Genomic DNA, 13,577 nt, shown 5'->3' with positions numbered 1-13,577 from the left:
TCTAAACATACTTCATTGAATAGTCATAATTGGCTAGGTTTGCTCAATATGCACTATAAACATGGATTAAGAATGGCAGTAGGTAAGTTCCCATAGTAGACTAAGCCAAATTCAGAAAAATCACATTGTGACTTAATGTATGTTATGAACTCAATCCAGGCAGCTTGAACAGGGATTTCTAAGGGGGTCAAAAAAAGTCAAGGTGGCAGGCACAACTGGACAATGCAGAGGCTGAGCCCAACCCAGCTCCAGCAATAGGAAAAAAATTGTGATACGTTGCAACCCGTCACGTGACATGGTGAGTTTGACACCTGTGTCTTACAACCAACGAATCAACACTTGACTGATTCTGAAAAAAACACAGATTCTGCACTTGTGGGAAAGCACTAGGAAGGGAAAAAATTGTTTATGTTTGTGTCTTATTTTCCTGAATCCTTATTTCCTTACTTGTCCTGAACATGCATGAACCTGAACGTATATAGAATCGTGCTGACTGATATAATGAGAAGTAAAAAAAACAAAACTCTAAATGTTAGAACTGAACAGCACTCCCAATCCTCAGAATACACTTAACTATTCAAGATAGCTGTGATTTTGCATCATGATAAATCATGTTTTATTAAGCCATGATTTTATATATCCAGCCATAAATTGAACAAAATTGAACAAACTGCATTGTGACTTAGTATACTGTTGAACCATGCTACCTTTTTTGGTCATGAATCTTTCCCATCCAGTAAACACCTTTTAAAGGTCTGCCCAGCTCTGCAAAGATCTGGATCTACGTTCTGCCCATTTCTGCCCCAGGACACTCCAGAACATAAATCCAAATCTTCAGTTCCCTCAGAAGTGCTTCGGTCATTATGAACGTCACCCTTTCCATTCATTTATAACAATGTGTAGGAATGTGGCTGCCTCCCAAAATTGTAGAATGGGCGGTTCCATTGTTCAGCAAGCACTTGATGCTCATAGGCAAGTGTTAATCATAATCTTTCAAATTTCACAAGCTTGGAGTTTTACAGTTTTGTATCAGAGAGACACAGGAAAGTGGAGCAATGACTTCAGTGTAAGGATTGATGGTGTGGTTAAGAGTCAGATATGTCAAGAAAGAGAGAACACACGGCTTAACTGGATGTTGCTGGTGGCTGGGTAGGACCATATTTGAAGCTCTGCCAGCAGCAAAGGTGTCTGTTTCTTTAAATACCCTTCTGGGATTATTTCTGCAGCTATGTCCACAGTTAACCGCACTTCTTCCAATAGCTACAAGAACCCAGGATTTGAGGTAAGTCTAAAATGTTTTTTGTTGTTCTGGAAAAAGTTTGAATACTTTAACATAGTTTCTAGGAAGGACTGTCACCTGCTACGCCCAGGCAACAATTCTTTAATAACAAATAAACTTGCTAAGAAAGAACCTGTCAGTGAAAATGCTCTTTTCTCAAAAACTGAATACAATTACATCATTGTGAAGAGATATGCGACCAACTGGATTTTTTCCCCCCCTTCTGGATTATTATATCAACAAATTAGTCCTACTCCTGTTTAACTCGGGAACTGAATTAGTTGCAAGTACAACTTTTAGATACATTCTGAACTTATTTAACCTATTTGGGGGATGTGAGGGGAAGAATCCAAGGCTAGATCACGTTGTACAGATTGTAATGACTGTGCTAGCAGTGTTAGTTGTACAGTGTGATTGTTTTACCACACATATGTAGGTATAATTTGCATTTTTAAGCATCTTGTGCCATTGTACCAGTGTTATCAACACCAATTAGTATTTACTAATAGTACTTAAAGTAGTACCTACAGGGACAGAAAATATTTACATCTAAAGTGCTTCATTAGCATAACTTCCTCAGGCTGGAACTTTCCAGGTTGATTAAAATTACAATGACCCAAATTCCACAAATTCCTTGGATCTCCCCTATCCTTTTGGCACCAAGTTAATTTCTTTCATTTTCAGAGATGCATAGATTAATCATTAAATTTAAAACAAAGACTATCAGTCAACATTAATATAAATGTGTTCCAGTTTATTTATTCTAAAAAAATAACTAAAACAATTCTCAATTTATATCAATCGTCCAGTGGCACTTGGCTGTTTTCTAGTGGTCAAAATATCACATAACAGCCCCTGGGAGTTATTATCAAGCTTAACATAGATAATTGTGGGAAGTAGGTACAGGATTGGCAATCACTTCTCTTTCTCACCTTCTTCCTCCTTTGTGTTTGTTATGAATTATTTCTTAACATCTTCATTCCCATCATTACTCAGGTTGAGTTAGAAATGCTATTATTAAAATAACCAGACATCACAACCACATGCAAGAGGAAGGTTATCAGAGGACTGATGACCCTCCACCCTCCACTAACATATAAAAAAATATTTTTACTGTGATAATTAAGTGAATCACCATGGTCAGGGGTAGGCAGCCTTGGCTCTTTTATGACTTGTGAACTTCAACTCCCAGAATTCCTGAGCCAGCCATGCTGGCTCAGGAATTCTGGGAGTTGGAGTCCATGAGTCATAAAAGAGCCAAGGTTGCCTACCCCTGATTCCATGGTCATTAAGCAAATCATATAGACATTAAGCAAATCATGTGATCGTTAGCCAAAGCTAGACTGTTAGTATGAAGCACCAACATGATGGCACATAATCCATAATTAATCAAAAAGTATGTTTGATGACCTCAGGTAATGCCAGATAGCTTACAGGTTCAATCAGTAGCTTATCTGACTTAGAAAACTGAATTATCCATGACTCAGTGAAGCCCAGGTAAACATGTTGTGTGAACAAAGTCTACAAATCCCATGTTTCTATAGATGATGAAAGCAGCAACTGAAGCCCAAAAAGCACTATGGAGTAGTATATAAGTCTAAGTGCTATTGCTATTGCTATGAGTGGCCGACATCAAGGCATCCTTGTCCAGATATAGTGATCTTTCTTTTAAAGCAGTGTCTGTGGGATGACTGTCATTTTAACTTCACAACCCTGTTGAAATATGCCTAAAATTAAACTATGAGCTCCACAATGAAACGAGGACTTCAACCTGGTCCCATTCTATTTCTCTAACCATTACACCACAGTGCAATTCCTATGGCACACCTGGATGGTGCCCAGGTGGGATACATCAGTCTCTGCCTAACTGACCTGTTTTCAAATGTGGAATCTACAACTGGAAGATGAAGAAAGCATTCACACATGCATTTATCACTTATTTGATTTAATAACCATCAACATACTGTAGCAAACTAGATATGGGTCTTCAGATCTCAAGTCATAACTTTTAACTAAGAGAGAACACTAAAAAATTTATTTACTAATGCCAGGCACAAGATAGGAATAAACCTCTTACGATTTTCTAAGAAGCAGTTTGGTGGCAAACCAAAACTTGGATGGGATAATGGGAACAAATCAGCTATGAATCAAAAATATCTCCTCCCATTCTGCTCAGTAAGGTCAGATGAGGAAAAGAAAGTAGAAAAGGTTGTGAACATGCAACAGAACTTTCTTTACAAGGCAAGAGGAAAACACTCTTTGCAATCTCTTTTGCAAGATGTCTAATTTCGTCTCTTTCCTCTGCAAGTTTTGTAAGCTTTTCACTTGTAAGAAGTTTTTTTTTAAAAAAAAAGGAAAAAGAAACTCATTTACAAGAAAAATAAGAACTTGCATCTTTGTTGCAAAACCAGCTACGGAAAGGAGTAAAAAGAGTTGTTGTTGTTGTTGTTGTTGTTTTTTACTTATCCTTAGCAAAGTACAGTATTTGGGAGGAGAAAATATCACAGGAAGAAAATAAGGGGGTATAATTTATGCTCCTTGCAAAAATAACAGTTCCTACAGTTTATAGTTGCCTGCCTGAAGTTTGGAGGGTGTAATTGCATCTTAAGGTTTGTGGCATATTAAACTGGTGACTAAAAGTCCAGAGCTTGCAGTTTGAGCTCCTATATGACAGAATCAGGACAGGCAGATGAAGGGTGTTGTTTAAACAAACAAACAAAATGAAAACTTTAATGGAATTTAGGAACTGATTTTTTGTGCTTTGCCTCTTTCCTCTATTGCCTCAGGGAGCAGAATGTGTATTTATGACTCTCTGTGTGTAGATCTCCGTTTGTGCATATCCTCCATTTTATCTTCACAACTCTATGAAATAAGTTGAGTAAGTGTCCGAGGACACTCAAAAAGCTTCATGCCTTTGCAGGCATTTGAATCTGGATTTCCCTCAGTTCACAAGTTTATTATATAGGTAATGTATGTATATCAAGAAGTTAAATATTTGACCGAGACTGAGGGGGAGTGATTGGCACAAGTTCACCTAGCTGGGTTCCTAAGACAGGACTGGAACTCATGGTTTCTCAGTTTCAGGCCTGTTGCTTTAACCACTACGCCAAACTGGTTCTCATTATTATATTACTAAGATTTAAATTTACTCCTTTGTTGTTTGAGAAGTAAGTTCAACAAAGAACTATCATTATCAGATGGAAGGCAAATTTACAGTCCACAGGTTTGCTTGCATTTTAATACTGTTACGTAAAGATACTTGATTCTCTTTAATACAGATACAAAAATATGTGGCTTTTATTAGCTTTGAAATGTGCCTCTTTGGATTTAGCTAAATAATTTATTAAGCTTAAAAGCCAGCTTTTTTTTAATTTAAAATGTCAGTGTGACCATTCGTAGTCAGTAGAGGTCAGCTAAAAAGCAGCATGTGGCCTTCAGTTTTACCAGAGGCTCCCAAGCACCTCTTAAAGTGGAAGAAGCACTCTACATTTCTCATAGCACCTCGAGATCCCATTACAAAAATTCAGTGGCAAAATGGCCAAATGTCAACCACTGACTTCATCATTTGGACCCAGTGTTGGATTCTGGAAGATTTTGAAAGGCAAGGTATTTCCAATTCCACCTCTAAAATTTCAAAGGCTCTACCGCCCAGAGGCCCCAAATCATACTTCTGCCAGGAACAGTGTGTTTGTGAGATTTAAGGTTGGTGATGGGAAGAGTTTGTTCCCAGATGCCTCCCACTGTTTCCTATCCTTAATTCAGTATATTGAAATAAGCTAAAGTAAAAGGTGAAAAAAATCCAGCACTGTTTCCTCCCACTCCCCTCTGATCCACTTCACCAAATGGCCTCCTTTGGCCATCTTGATCCTTGAAATATTGCAGCTTGGCTGCTCAGACTCTAATGGGTTTCAGATTTTGATTTGTCTGAGCCTTGAACTGTACTCTGATCCACTGTAATGAAGTGACCGATCTAATCTTTACAGTGAATCGGTATATTTAAGTTAGAAAATTCATTACTGGATTTCTGCGCATGAACCATGATTGGGAAACTCAAAGGTGCTTTTTTCCCCCCAAAAGGCAATTGGATTGATTTTTTTCTTGAGGAAAAAGACATTTCACTTCTCATCCAAGAAAATTCATGTATTATGACTGGATGGAAGGACGGGTTCTAACAGGATTGTGGGGTGGGGGGAATGGAAAGATTATATTTCTTTGCAGTCATCTAGGCATTAGCACTCTGTCTGAGAGCTGTTGAGGCCACCTGGGGGTTTAACTGTGCTCTCAAAGTCACCTGAATGACTCTGAGGGCCCAGATAAACCCCCAAGTGTTCTCAACAGCTCTCAGAGAGAGTGCTAATGACCAGATGACTGCAAAAAATCGTAATTCTTCCATTGTCTTCCCCCCCATCCTGTCAGAACCTATCCTTCCATTCCCCCACCATCCAGTCACAACTGATGAAGCTTCCTCCTCCTCAAGGAAAAAACAGTCCAGCTGACTTTTTTAAAAAATGCATCTTTGAGACAACTATTACCTGGATGACTGAAAATCTTCATAGACATGTTTGGGAAAATTGTCCTGAGGCTGGATCAATTGATGGGTTATTTTATTTACAAATGGCAATTTAATCCAGGCAAGAGATTTAGCCTTTATTGACTCATTACAGTTATGAAGATTCTATATCTATCCAGGATGACCATTAAAGGTATTATACTAAAATTCATGTTCTTGCTTCCTTAGTCTTTCCTGGCAAAGGACAATTCAGCAGAAACCAGCCAAGCCTGGGTGTTGTTAATTGTTAACATGAGTTTGCTCAAAATATAAGGCTACAAATTCTACCTATTTACTTTACATTCGGTTTCTCTCTACCCCACCCTCCTAGTCACAATCTGGCTTTGTTTGTCTGTGAAAAATTAGAGGCTGTGCCAAAGTTATACACATGGAAACAGAAACTAACGTTGGACATCTTTTTGTGGTCAGGAACTGCACTTAATATTATTTTGTGGGCAGTGATACATTACAGATCAAGCCATACTTTTCTTTCTTTGCTGTTTAACTGTTAAGCTAATGTTAAGATTTATATGATCTCTGAGAGATGGACTAAAATGAAACTTGCAAAATTGTTTTTAATCAGAAACACAATTTGCAAACCATTCAGCAGATAATGAGTTAACTATATGATATGAATTATCCCAATCATTGAAAACCAACAGTCCTCCTTTGTTCAAAGTTGGTTAAGCAATTTTTATTCGCAATTTTATGATAAGCCAATCTAAGTGCTTCTCTGATTTCTCAAGATACTAAAAGCTTCCATTATTCACCAGCAGGCAACTCCATTTCCAATGATAGCATAATAATAGTAATTGCCAACTTAGAATTTGTAACTTGTATGGGTCCCCCAGGATAATAGTCCATAATGGTTATGCTCTTCCCTACAGTTTCCCAATATTCATATACACATTGATTTTTTGGTGGGGTGTTCCAGTCTAATCAGAGGAATTAAAACATGCTGGTAATGACCTATAAAGCTCTAAATGACTTGGGTCCGGATTATCTAAGGAAACACCTGCTGCCGGCATCAACTTCCCATCGTCCTGTGCGCTCCCACAGGGAGGGCCTTCTCAGGGTGCCGTCAGTTAAGGAGTGCCGGCGGGTGATCCCCAGGGGGAGGGCATTCTCTGTGGGCACGCCTGCCCTTTGGAATGATTTACCGGTGGAACTTCGGACCGCCCCCGATCTGCATTCATTTCGCCGGGACCTGAAAACCTGGTTTTTTGATCTATCAGGCCTGGACTGAAGGGGTTTTAGCTTTTAATATTGTTTTAATTGTTGGGCTTAAATAATTTAATCTATTTTAATTTTATACTATTTTTATATTGTATTTTATTTTGCCCTGTAAACCGCCCTGAGTCCTTCAGGAATAGGGCGGTATAAAAATTTAATTAAATAAATAAATAAATAAATAAATACATTTAGCTACAGCTTTTGTATGAATCATGCCTCAAACTAGCAACAATCCATGCAGCTGACCTTCAGTAATCATTGTGCTAGAAAAATATGGAAATATGTTGGTGCAGAGGAGAGGGGATCCAGGAATCACAAAAAGTGGGAGCATTGGGAGAGCTAGAATGCAGTTTATCCACTCCTATCCACCTCATTCCAATTTTTGGTTATCACAGAGGTGGGAATGCGATCCCCCTTGCAATATCCCATTCTGTAGACACATACCGTTAACAGCTTTTGCCTGCCTTTAATTCTCCTTCTTTCTTACGAAGGCACCTGTAGGGAATAAGGAAGATGGCCTGAGCAGAGATATGCAGGAGCCGCTACCTAAGCAAAAGGGGATAAACCATTTTTAAAGTCCAGAACAAAGAGATAAGATTCCGAAACGACTCAGGCAGATGCCTGCCTAATTCACTGAATGATAAGAAAGATAAGCTCAATCAGATTTGCAAGCTTCTGGTATTACGGCCAGTCTCAGGAAAAGTCATTGTAGCCTTCATGTGGAGTTGGTTTGCTGACAGCACAGCAGGATGAATGTCACTCCTTTTGTCGCATATGCTAAGTCGAAGTCTGTTCATCTCAAGTCAAATGTTGTGCCTTGCAGGAAGACACTGACGTTTCAAAGACAAACGGTATTGCATTAAGAAACAGGAACTTAGAAAGCAGTAACTCTCTTCATCCTGATGAGGTAAGAGGAAAATGGGTAGATTCATAACTCACATTCAGTCATGACAAGTTTTGTTTGTGTTGCATTGTGCTGAGTTAAACACACCACAGTTTTCTCTGGCTGTTAGTGTTCATGCCACAGTTGTTTTAAATTAGTAGTTTGGAAACTGGGAAAGAGCCGATGTTATGTATCCAGTGCAGGCATCTGCATAGCAACAGCCACTAGGGGGCATTGACCTGGACGGTTTTGGCAGGAACCTTAGTTTCGGCGGGAAACCTAGGGCCAACCCCATTGGCTGATCACATACCTGGCTAGGTATTTAAGGAGGCCAGGTAACCCTCGTTCCTCAGTACGCTACCCCCCCAATAAAGAGCTGAACACATACTCCAGCTGGCGTCTCTTCCTTGCGTCGGACCCACTACATTACAGCCAGAATGTGATTTTGGCATGTGGAAGAAAAGTTATAAGCTTTGGGTAACCAACCCACCCCCTTTCAATTAAAGATACCTAAAGATTATTAACGGAACTGAGATAATGTGGGGTGGTGAATAGACAGTAGACAGCTTGAGAGTCACTGAGAACTAGAAGGCAAGTTTTCCTTGTATCTGGCCCTTGAAGAGGAATCAAGGGAATAAAAACACATGATTAATAACCCATTTTGCTTTCTCTTCTCCTAGCATGAGACAAACATCAGCATTGACAGTGAGCCATATGGAAGCCAACCTGAATCAGAAGAAAACAAGAATCTTGGGTGCAAGGGGTAATAAATTCATTAGGAGTTCTCCACCTATCAATGTCCCCTTCAAGTGAAGTTTTAGTGTATTCAGACACACTTGGTTCAGTTTTTGGCTTCAGAGATTTTTCTTCCATCACTCTGTCATACTTTGCTTCTTTTGTAATAAAAGATTCCATAGAGGGAGGGAGTGGCAGGCCGGCACACATGCACATAAGGGCCCGCCGGTACGCCATTCACGCCAGTTGAACTGCATGCGCACCAGCCAGCCACCTGCACAGCCCAATTCAAAACTGGCCACGGCCCAGGAGTTGGGAACCTCTGTTCTAAGAGCTCAAGATGGTTCACACAAGATTTTTCCATAACAATATTATTGGGCAGTTTGGATTAAGAGATATCTTTTGGAACATCTGATCCCCCCCTTCCCAGTGTCTCTGCTCCTACCCTCCTGATCTTCAGTAAGGCCCTGAAAACTTGGCTCTGCCAATTGGCTTAAGCCCCAATGGGGTAGTGCCACTCTGAAAGTGCTTGATGGGCTAAAAGCAGATTCCACCTCATTCCCTGCACACTTTGTTCCCACCCTCCCCACCTTTTTGCAATAATGTATAATGTTATTGCTATATTCATTTGCATTGTTTATTGATTTTAACTTTGTAAGCCGCCCAGATTCACATTGTGGCAAGATTAATTAATTAGGCTGGCCCAAAACTCACTCACTCAGATAGCCGAGGATGGTTTGAAACCTGATTCCCAACTACTACACAAAGTCTGATCAGACCCTGATGGATCTTAGGCTTGCTTCATACATGTCACTAAAATCATCATGTGAAATAAATAGAATAGAATAGAATAGAATAGAATAGAATAGAATAGAATAGAATAGAATAGAATAGAATAGAATAGAATAGAATAGAATGGAATGGAATGGAATGGAATGGAATGGAATGGAATGGAATGGAATGGAATGGAATGGAATGGAATGGAATGGAACGGAATGGAACGGAACGGAACAAAATAGAATAGAATAGAACAGAACAGAACAGAACAGAATAGAATAAGAAGGGACCTTGGAGATCTTCTAGTCCAACCCTCCTGGTCAAGCAGGAGAACCTATATCATCTCAGACAAGTGACTGCCTAGCTCAGGGGTAGGTAACCTTGGCTCTTTTATGACTCGTGGACTTCAACTCCCAGAATTCCTGAGCCAGCATGGCTCAGCTTGGAAACCTCTCCCTTTTCCCTCAGCATGGCTGGCTCAAGAATTCCAGGAGTCATCAAAGAGCCAAGGTTGCCTACCCCTGGTCTAGCCTCTTCTTAAAAATCTCCAGTGATGGAGCACTCACAATTTCTGGAGGCAAGCTATTCCACTGGTTAATTATCCTCACTGTCAGGAGTTTCTCCTTAATTCCAGGTTGCTTCTTTCTTTGTTCAGTTTCCAATCATTGTTTCTTGTCCTGCCCTCTGGTGCTTTGGAGAATAACGTGACCCCCTCTGCTTTGTGGCAACCCCTCAAATACTTTGATTGCTTTTGGCTTTACATGATATTTAAAATCAAATTACTGTAGTTTGCTCATCTAAACATGTTTGTAAAAACCTTTACTCACATGAGGAAGACAATGGAAAGAAAATCTAAAAATCCTGTACAGTATAACCAATATGTTCTGTTCATTGTTGATTATACTATATTGTGTAATGCATACTTATCTACTTACAGTACAAAATAGTGTGTGTTTAAGTTATCCTGTTTACAGTACTTATTATCTTACATTTTATCCTTCTAGGAAACTTGCGAGGAAATACGGTATGGTCCTTCAATTTTTCAGGAAACATAAAACTAGAATCCAATACATAATTTATGGAATATTAATTACTGGTAAGTATTATACATTCTGGAAAATAGCAATTTTATGTAGAATTTTGGGTCTATATATTTTTAAGTGTGAGATTAGTTGCATAAAATAAAATCCATCTCTTGGTTAATATGCCTCTCTGATTACTGCAATCTTCTCCGGCCAGAAGGCTGTCTTTGAAAAAAGTCTGTAAGCTCTAATTTATGTAAAACATGTCAGCTAAGGTGTAGACCAGTGCAAGAGATATTGGAATTACACAGTGGCTATTTTGAAAGTTCTGTACTGTTTGACAAATTGCTTTTTGGGACAATTTAATATGTTAGTGTTAAAAGTCTTCAAGGAATTAAAGCCTGACTACCTGAAGATACAGCCAAGAGTCTTATGTTAACAGAAAAATAGGGCTGCATAAATTGGGCTGTCCTGACCATTGAGCTTTATTTTGTTTTCATAATGAAGCTCATAAGGTGTACTCTCTTTGTAGTTTTAATGTAGGCTATATTAAGAAAATGGGTGGATGAATGGATTCTTCTGATTTGGTTTCTCTTCCCACTGATCATCACTTGCCAGCAGGAAAAATAACAATTGTTCTCCTAAACATATGGTGGGACAGGGTTAGACAAGTTACAAAGAGTTATTGTGGAAGAGCTTGTCTCCTGGAGACAAGAATACTCTTATTGTTAGAGGTTTTCAAGCAAAGTTTGGACAGCATTTCTTGCTGGATATCATGGAGATTCTTGCATTGGACAAAGGATTGAATTAGAAGACTTCCAAGGTCAAGAAATACCTCCTTATTTCAAGTTTGAATCTTTCTCTGTAAAGCTTTCATGAAAAATCCTGTATTAGAGAAGAAAGAAACATTACTTTAAAACTGGCAAAATTAAAGACAAATGAGACAATGGCAATCTTATGAGGTCATCTCACCTTGTTTAATTATGGTTAGAGGGACAGGTGGATAAGGCCTCAGGGACCAACTTCATCTCTCTCCCACTATTACTATTGATCTTTGTACATTTATTATGTACTTCTTTGATGAGTTTTTGTTGTTGTTGTTGTTGTTGATTCAGATAATTAGATTGCATTGGAATAACTGACTCCGTCTTGGAATAGGTAGTTCTTATGTATTGAATATATATCACTGCTAAAGTGAAACTAACTTAACTCCAACTGCTTGTAAAGCTAAAATGAAACTAACCTTTAGATGACCCTGACTGTTAACTCCAACTGTTTTGGAGGGAAACTTTGAACATTCATATTTGGGCAGGTTTTTTTCAAGTATTGTGATTAGTTAAGGCCCTGTGGGCTCAGAGTATAAATTACAGGCAATTGCCTGCAGTTCTCCAGTTATAGTTTGAGTCAATAAATAATGTTGTAACTATGCTGGTCTGCTCCTTACCTACTGAAGCCCACTACTCAATAGTGGTGATATCAAAATTGCTTTGACTTAGTTTGTGCTTAGCTTCCTGTAGCAACTATAATTTTCCTGAGGTAAAAGTAAGATTAAGCAGACATGATACCCGTTTCATTAACTGTTGTTATACCTGCTTGGGTGAAACAGTATTTTGCATCTTGCCCCACCCTCTTCCAGCAGGAAGAATATTGGTAGTCCTTGACTTACAACGACAACTGAGCCCAAAATTTCCATTGCTAAGCAAGGCAGTTGTTAAGTGAGTTTTGTCCCATTTTACAACCTTTTTGCCACAGTTTTAAGCAAATCATTGCACTTGTTAAGTGAATTGTGCAGTTGTTAAGTGAATCTGGCCTCCCCCATTGATTTTGCTTGTTGAAAGTCAGCTGTGAGGGTTATTAATAGTGATCACATGACCCCAAGACAGCACGACTATCATAAATACATGCTACTTGCCAAGTGCCTGAATTTTGATCACATGACTGTGGTGATGCTGCAACAGTTGAAAGTGTGAAAACTGGTCAGTGGTCACTTTCTTCAGTGGTGTTGTAAGTTCAAACAGTCACTGAAAGATGGCCTTCCTTGTAGATGCTTTTCCTCCAATTTGTCAGTCCAAGGTAGAAAGGATGTTGATAATTTGGTCATAAGTGGAACAATCATTCTCCTTCTGTTCTTCCAAACATGACGTTTCCCCTTTTGCCCAATTAAAACATACAGTTTTAGGGAAAGGATGAAGAAAAATGAACAGATCTCTCACCTCTGATGGATGCGAAGTGTGGTTAGATCAGGGGTCTTCAAACTTGGCCCTTTTATGACTTGTGGACTTCAACTCCCAGAATTCCTCAGCCAGGCATGCTGGGTGAGGAATTCTGGGAGTTGAAGTCCACAAGTCATAAAAGGGCAAAGTTTAAAGACCTCTGAGTTAGAAGGTATAAAAGTGCTAGATTTTATATAAGCACCTGTTTTATAAAAACATCTAAGGCAGGGTTGTCAAGCGGGATGCATCACCGGGAAACCATGCCCACCCCTTTGCCGGCAATGGCAAAAAAGCTCCAATACGTTGTGCGATGTCACATGACGTTGCGAGTTTGACATGTCTGATCTAAGGATTTCCAAAGAGATATACTCAGTACAACATAGTATTCATGCGTTTCAAAGCATAATCATTTCTTTTTAATTATTGGTGACCTGAAAATTGCAGGTAACTGTTGCAATTTTGTTTCAGGAGAAAAAAAAACAGGAGATGGAGACATTTTGTATGCAGTCTGGACAGCTGACATGATCTTCCTTTTTTTCCATTACAGCTTATCTGGCAATGGTGATTGCAGCCTGCATCTTGAATTTTTACAGAGCCTTAGCACTCTTCATCCTCACTATCCTAGCCATTGTTTTCATCTGTTGGGACTTTTTCATAGCCAGATATGAGGGTAAAATTGCAGAGCTGCTGTCTCCTTTGGGAAGATTTCTGAAAGCTCAGTGGTTTTGGTTGAAATGGTAATTAACCAAGTTTATTTTTTTTAAGTGAAAATGAGATTATGCACAAATTATGTTTGTGATTTTCAGTACTATATAAATGCTATAAATTATGTTATATTTCCTCTTAGCTGCTAAAAAAACCCAGGACTTTGTGATATTAATTCAAA

At 39.0% G+C, this 13,577-nt stretch overlaps 1 protein-coding gene across 1 annotated transcript in view; it reads left to right on the top strand.

The window, feature by feature from the left end:
* Window positions 1-1,134: 1,134 nt before the first annotated feature.
* The window catches only part of SLC28A3 (solute carrier family 28 member 3), a 66,873-nt gene continuing 54,430 nt past the window's right edge, over window positions 1,135-13,577 (top strand). The window contains exons 1-5 of the mRNA XM_083355867.1: window positions 1,135-1,282; window positions 7,885-7,968; window positions 8,625-8,707; window positions 10,461-10,552; window positions 13,239-13,428. Of these exons, the coding sequence (XP_083211993.1) occupies window positions 1,229-1,282; window positions 7,885-7,968; window positions 8,625-8,707; window positions 10,461-10,552; window positions 13,239-13,428 (503 nt within the window). The 5' untranslated portion in view covers window positions 1,135-1,228. The remainder of the gene's footprint in view (window positions 1,283-7,884; window positions 7,969-8,624; window positions 8,708-10,460; window positions 10,553-13,238; window positions 13,429-13,577) is intronic.

The sequence above is a fragment of the Vipera ursinii genome, assembly GCF_947247035.1.
Source record: "Vipera ursinii genome assembly, chromosome: 2".
NCBI classification, from domain to species: Eukaryota; Metazoa; Chordata; class Lepidosauria; order Squamata; family Viperidae; genus Vipera; species Vipera ursinii.
This window is presented reverse-complemented; position numbering and strand designations above follow the sequence as displayed.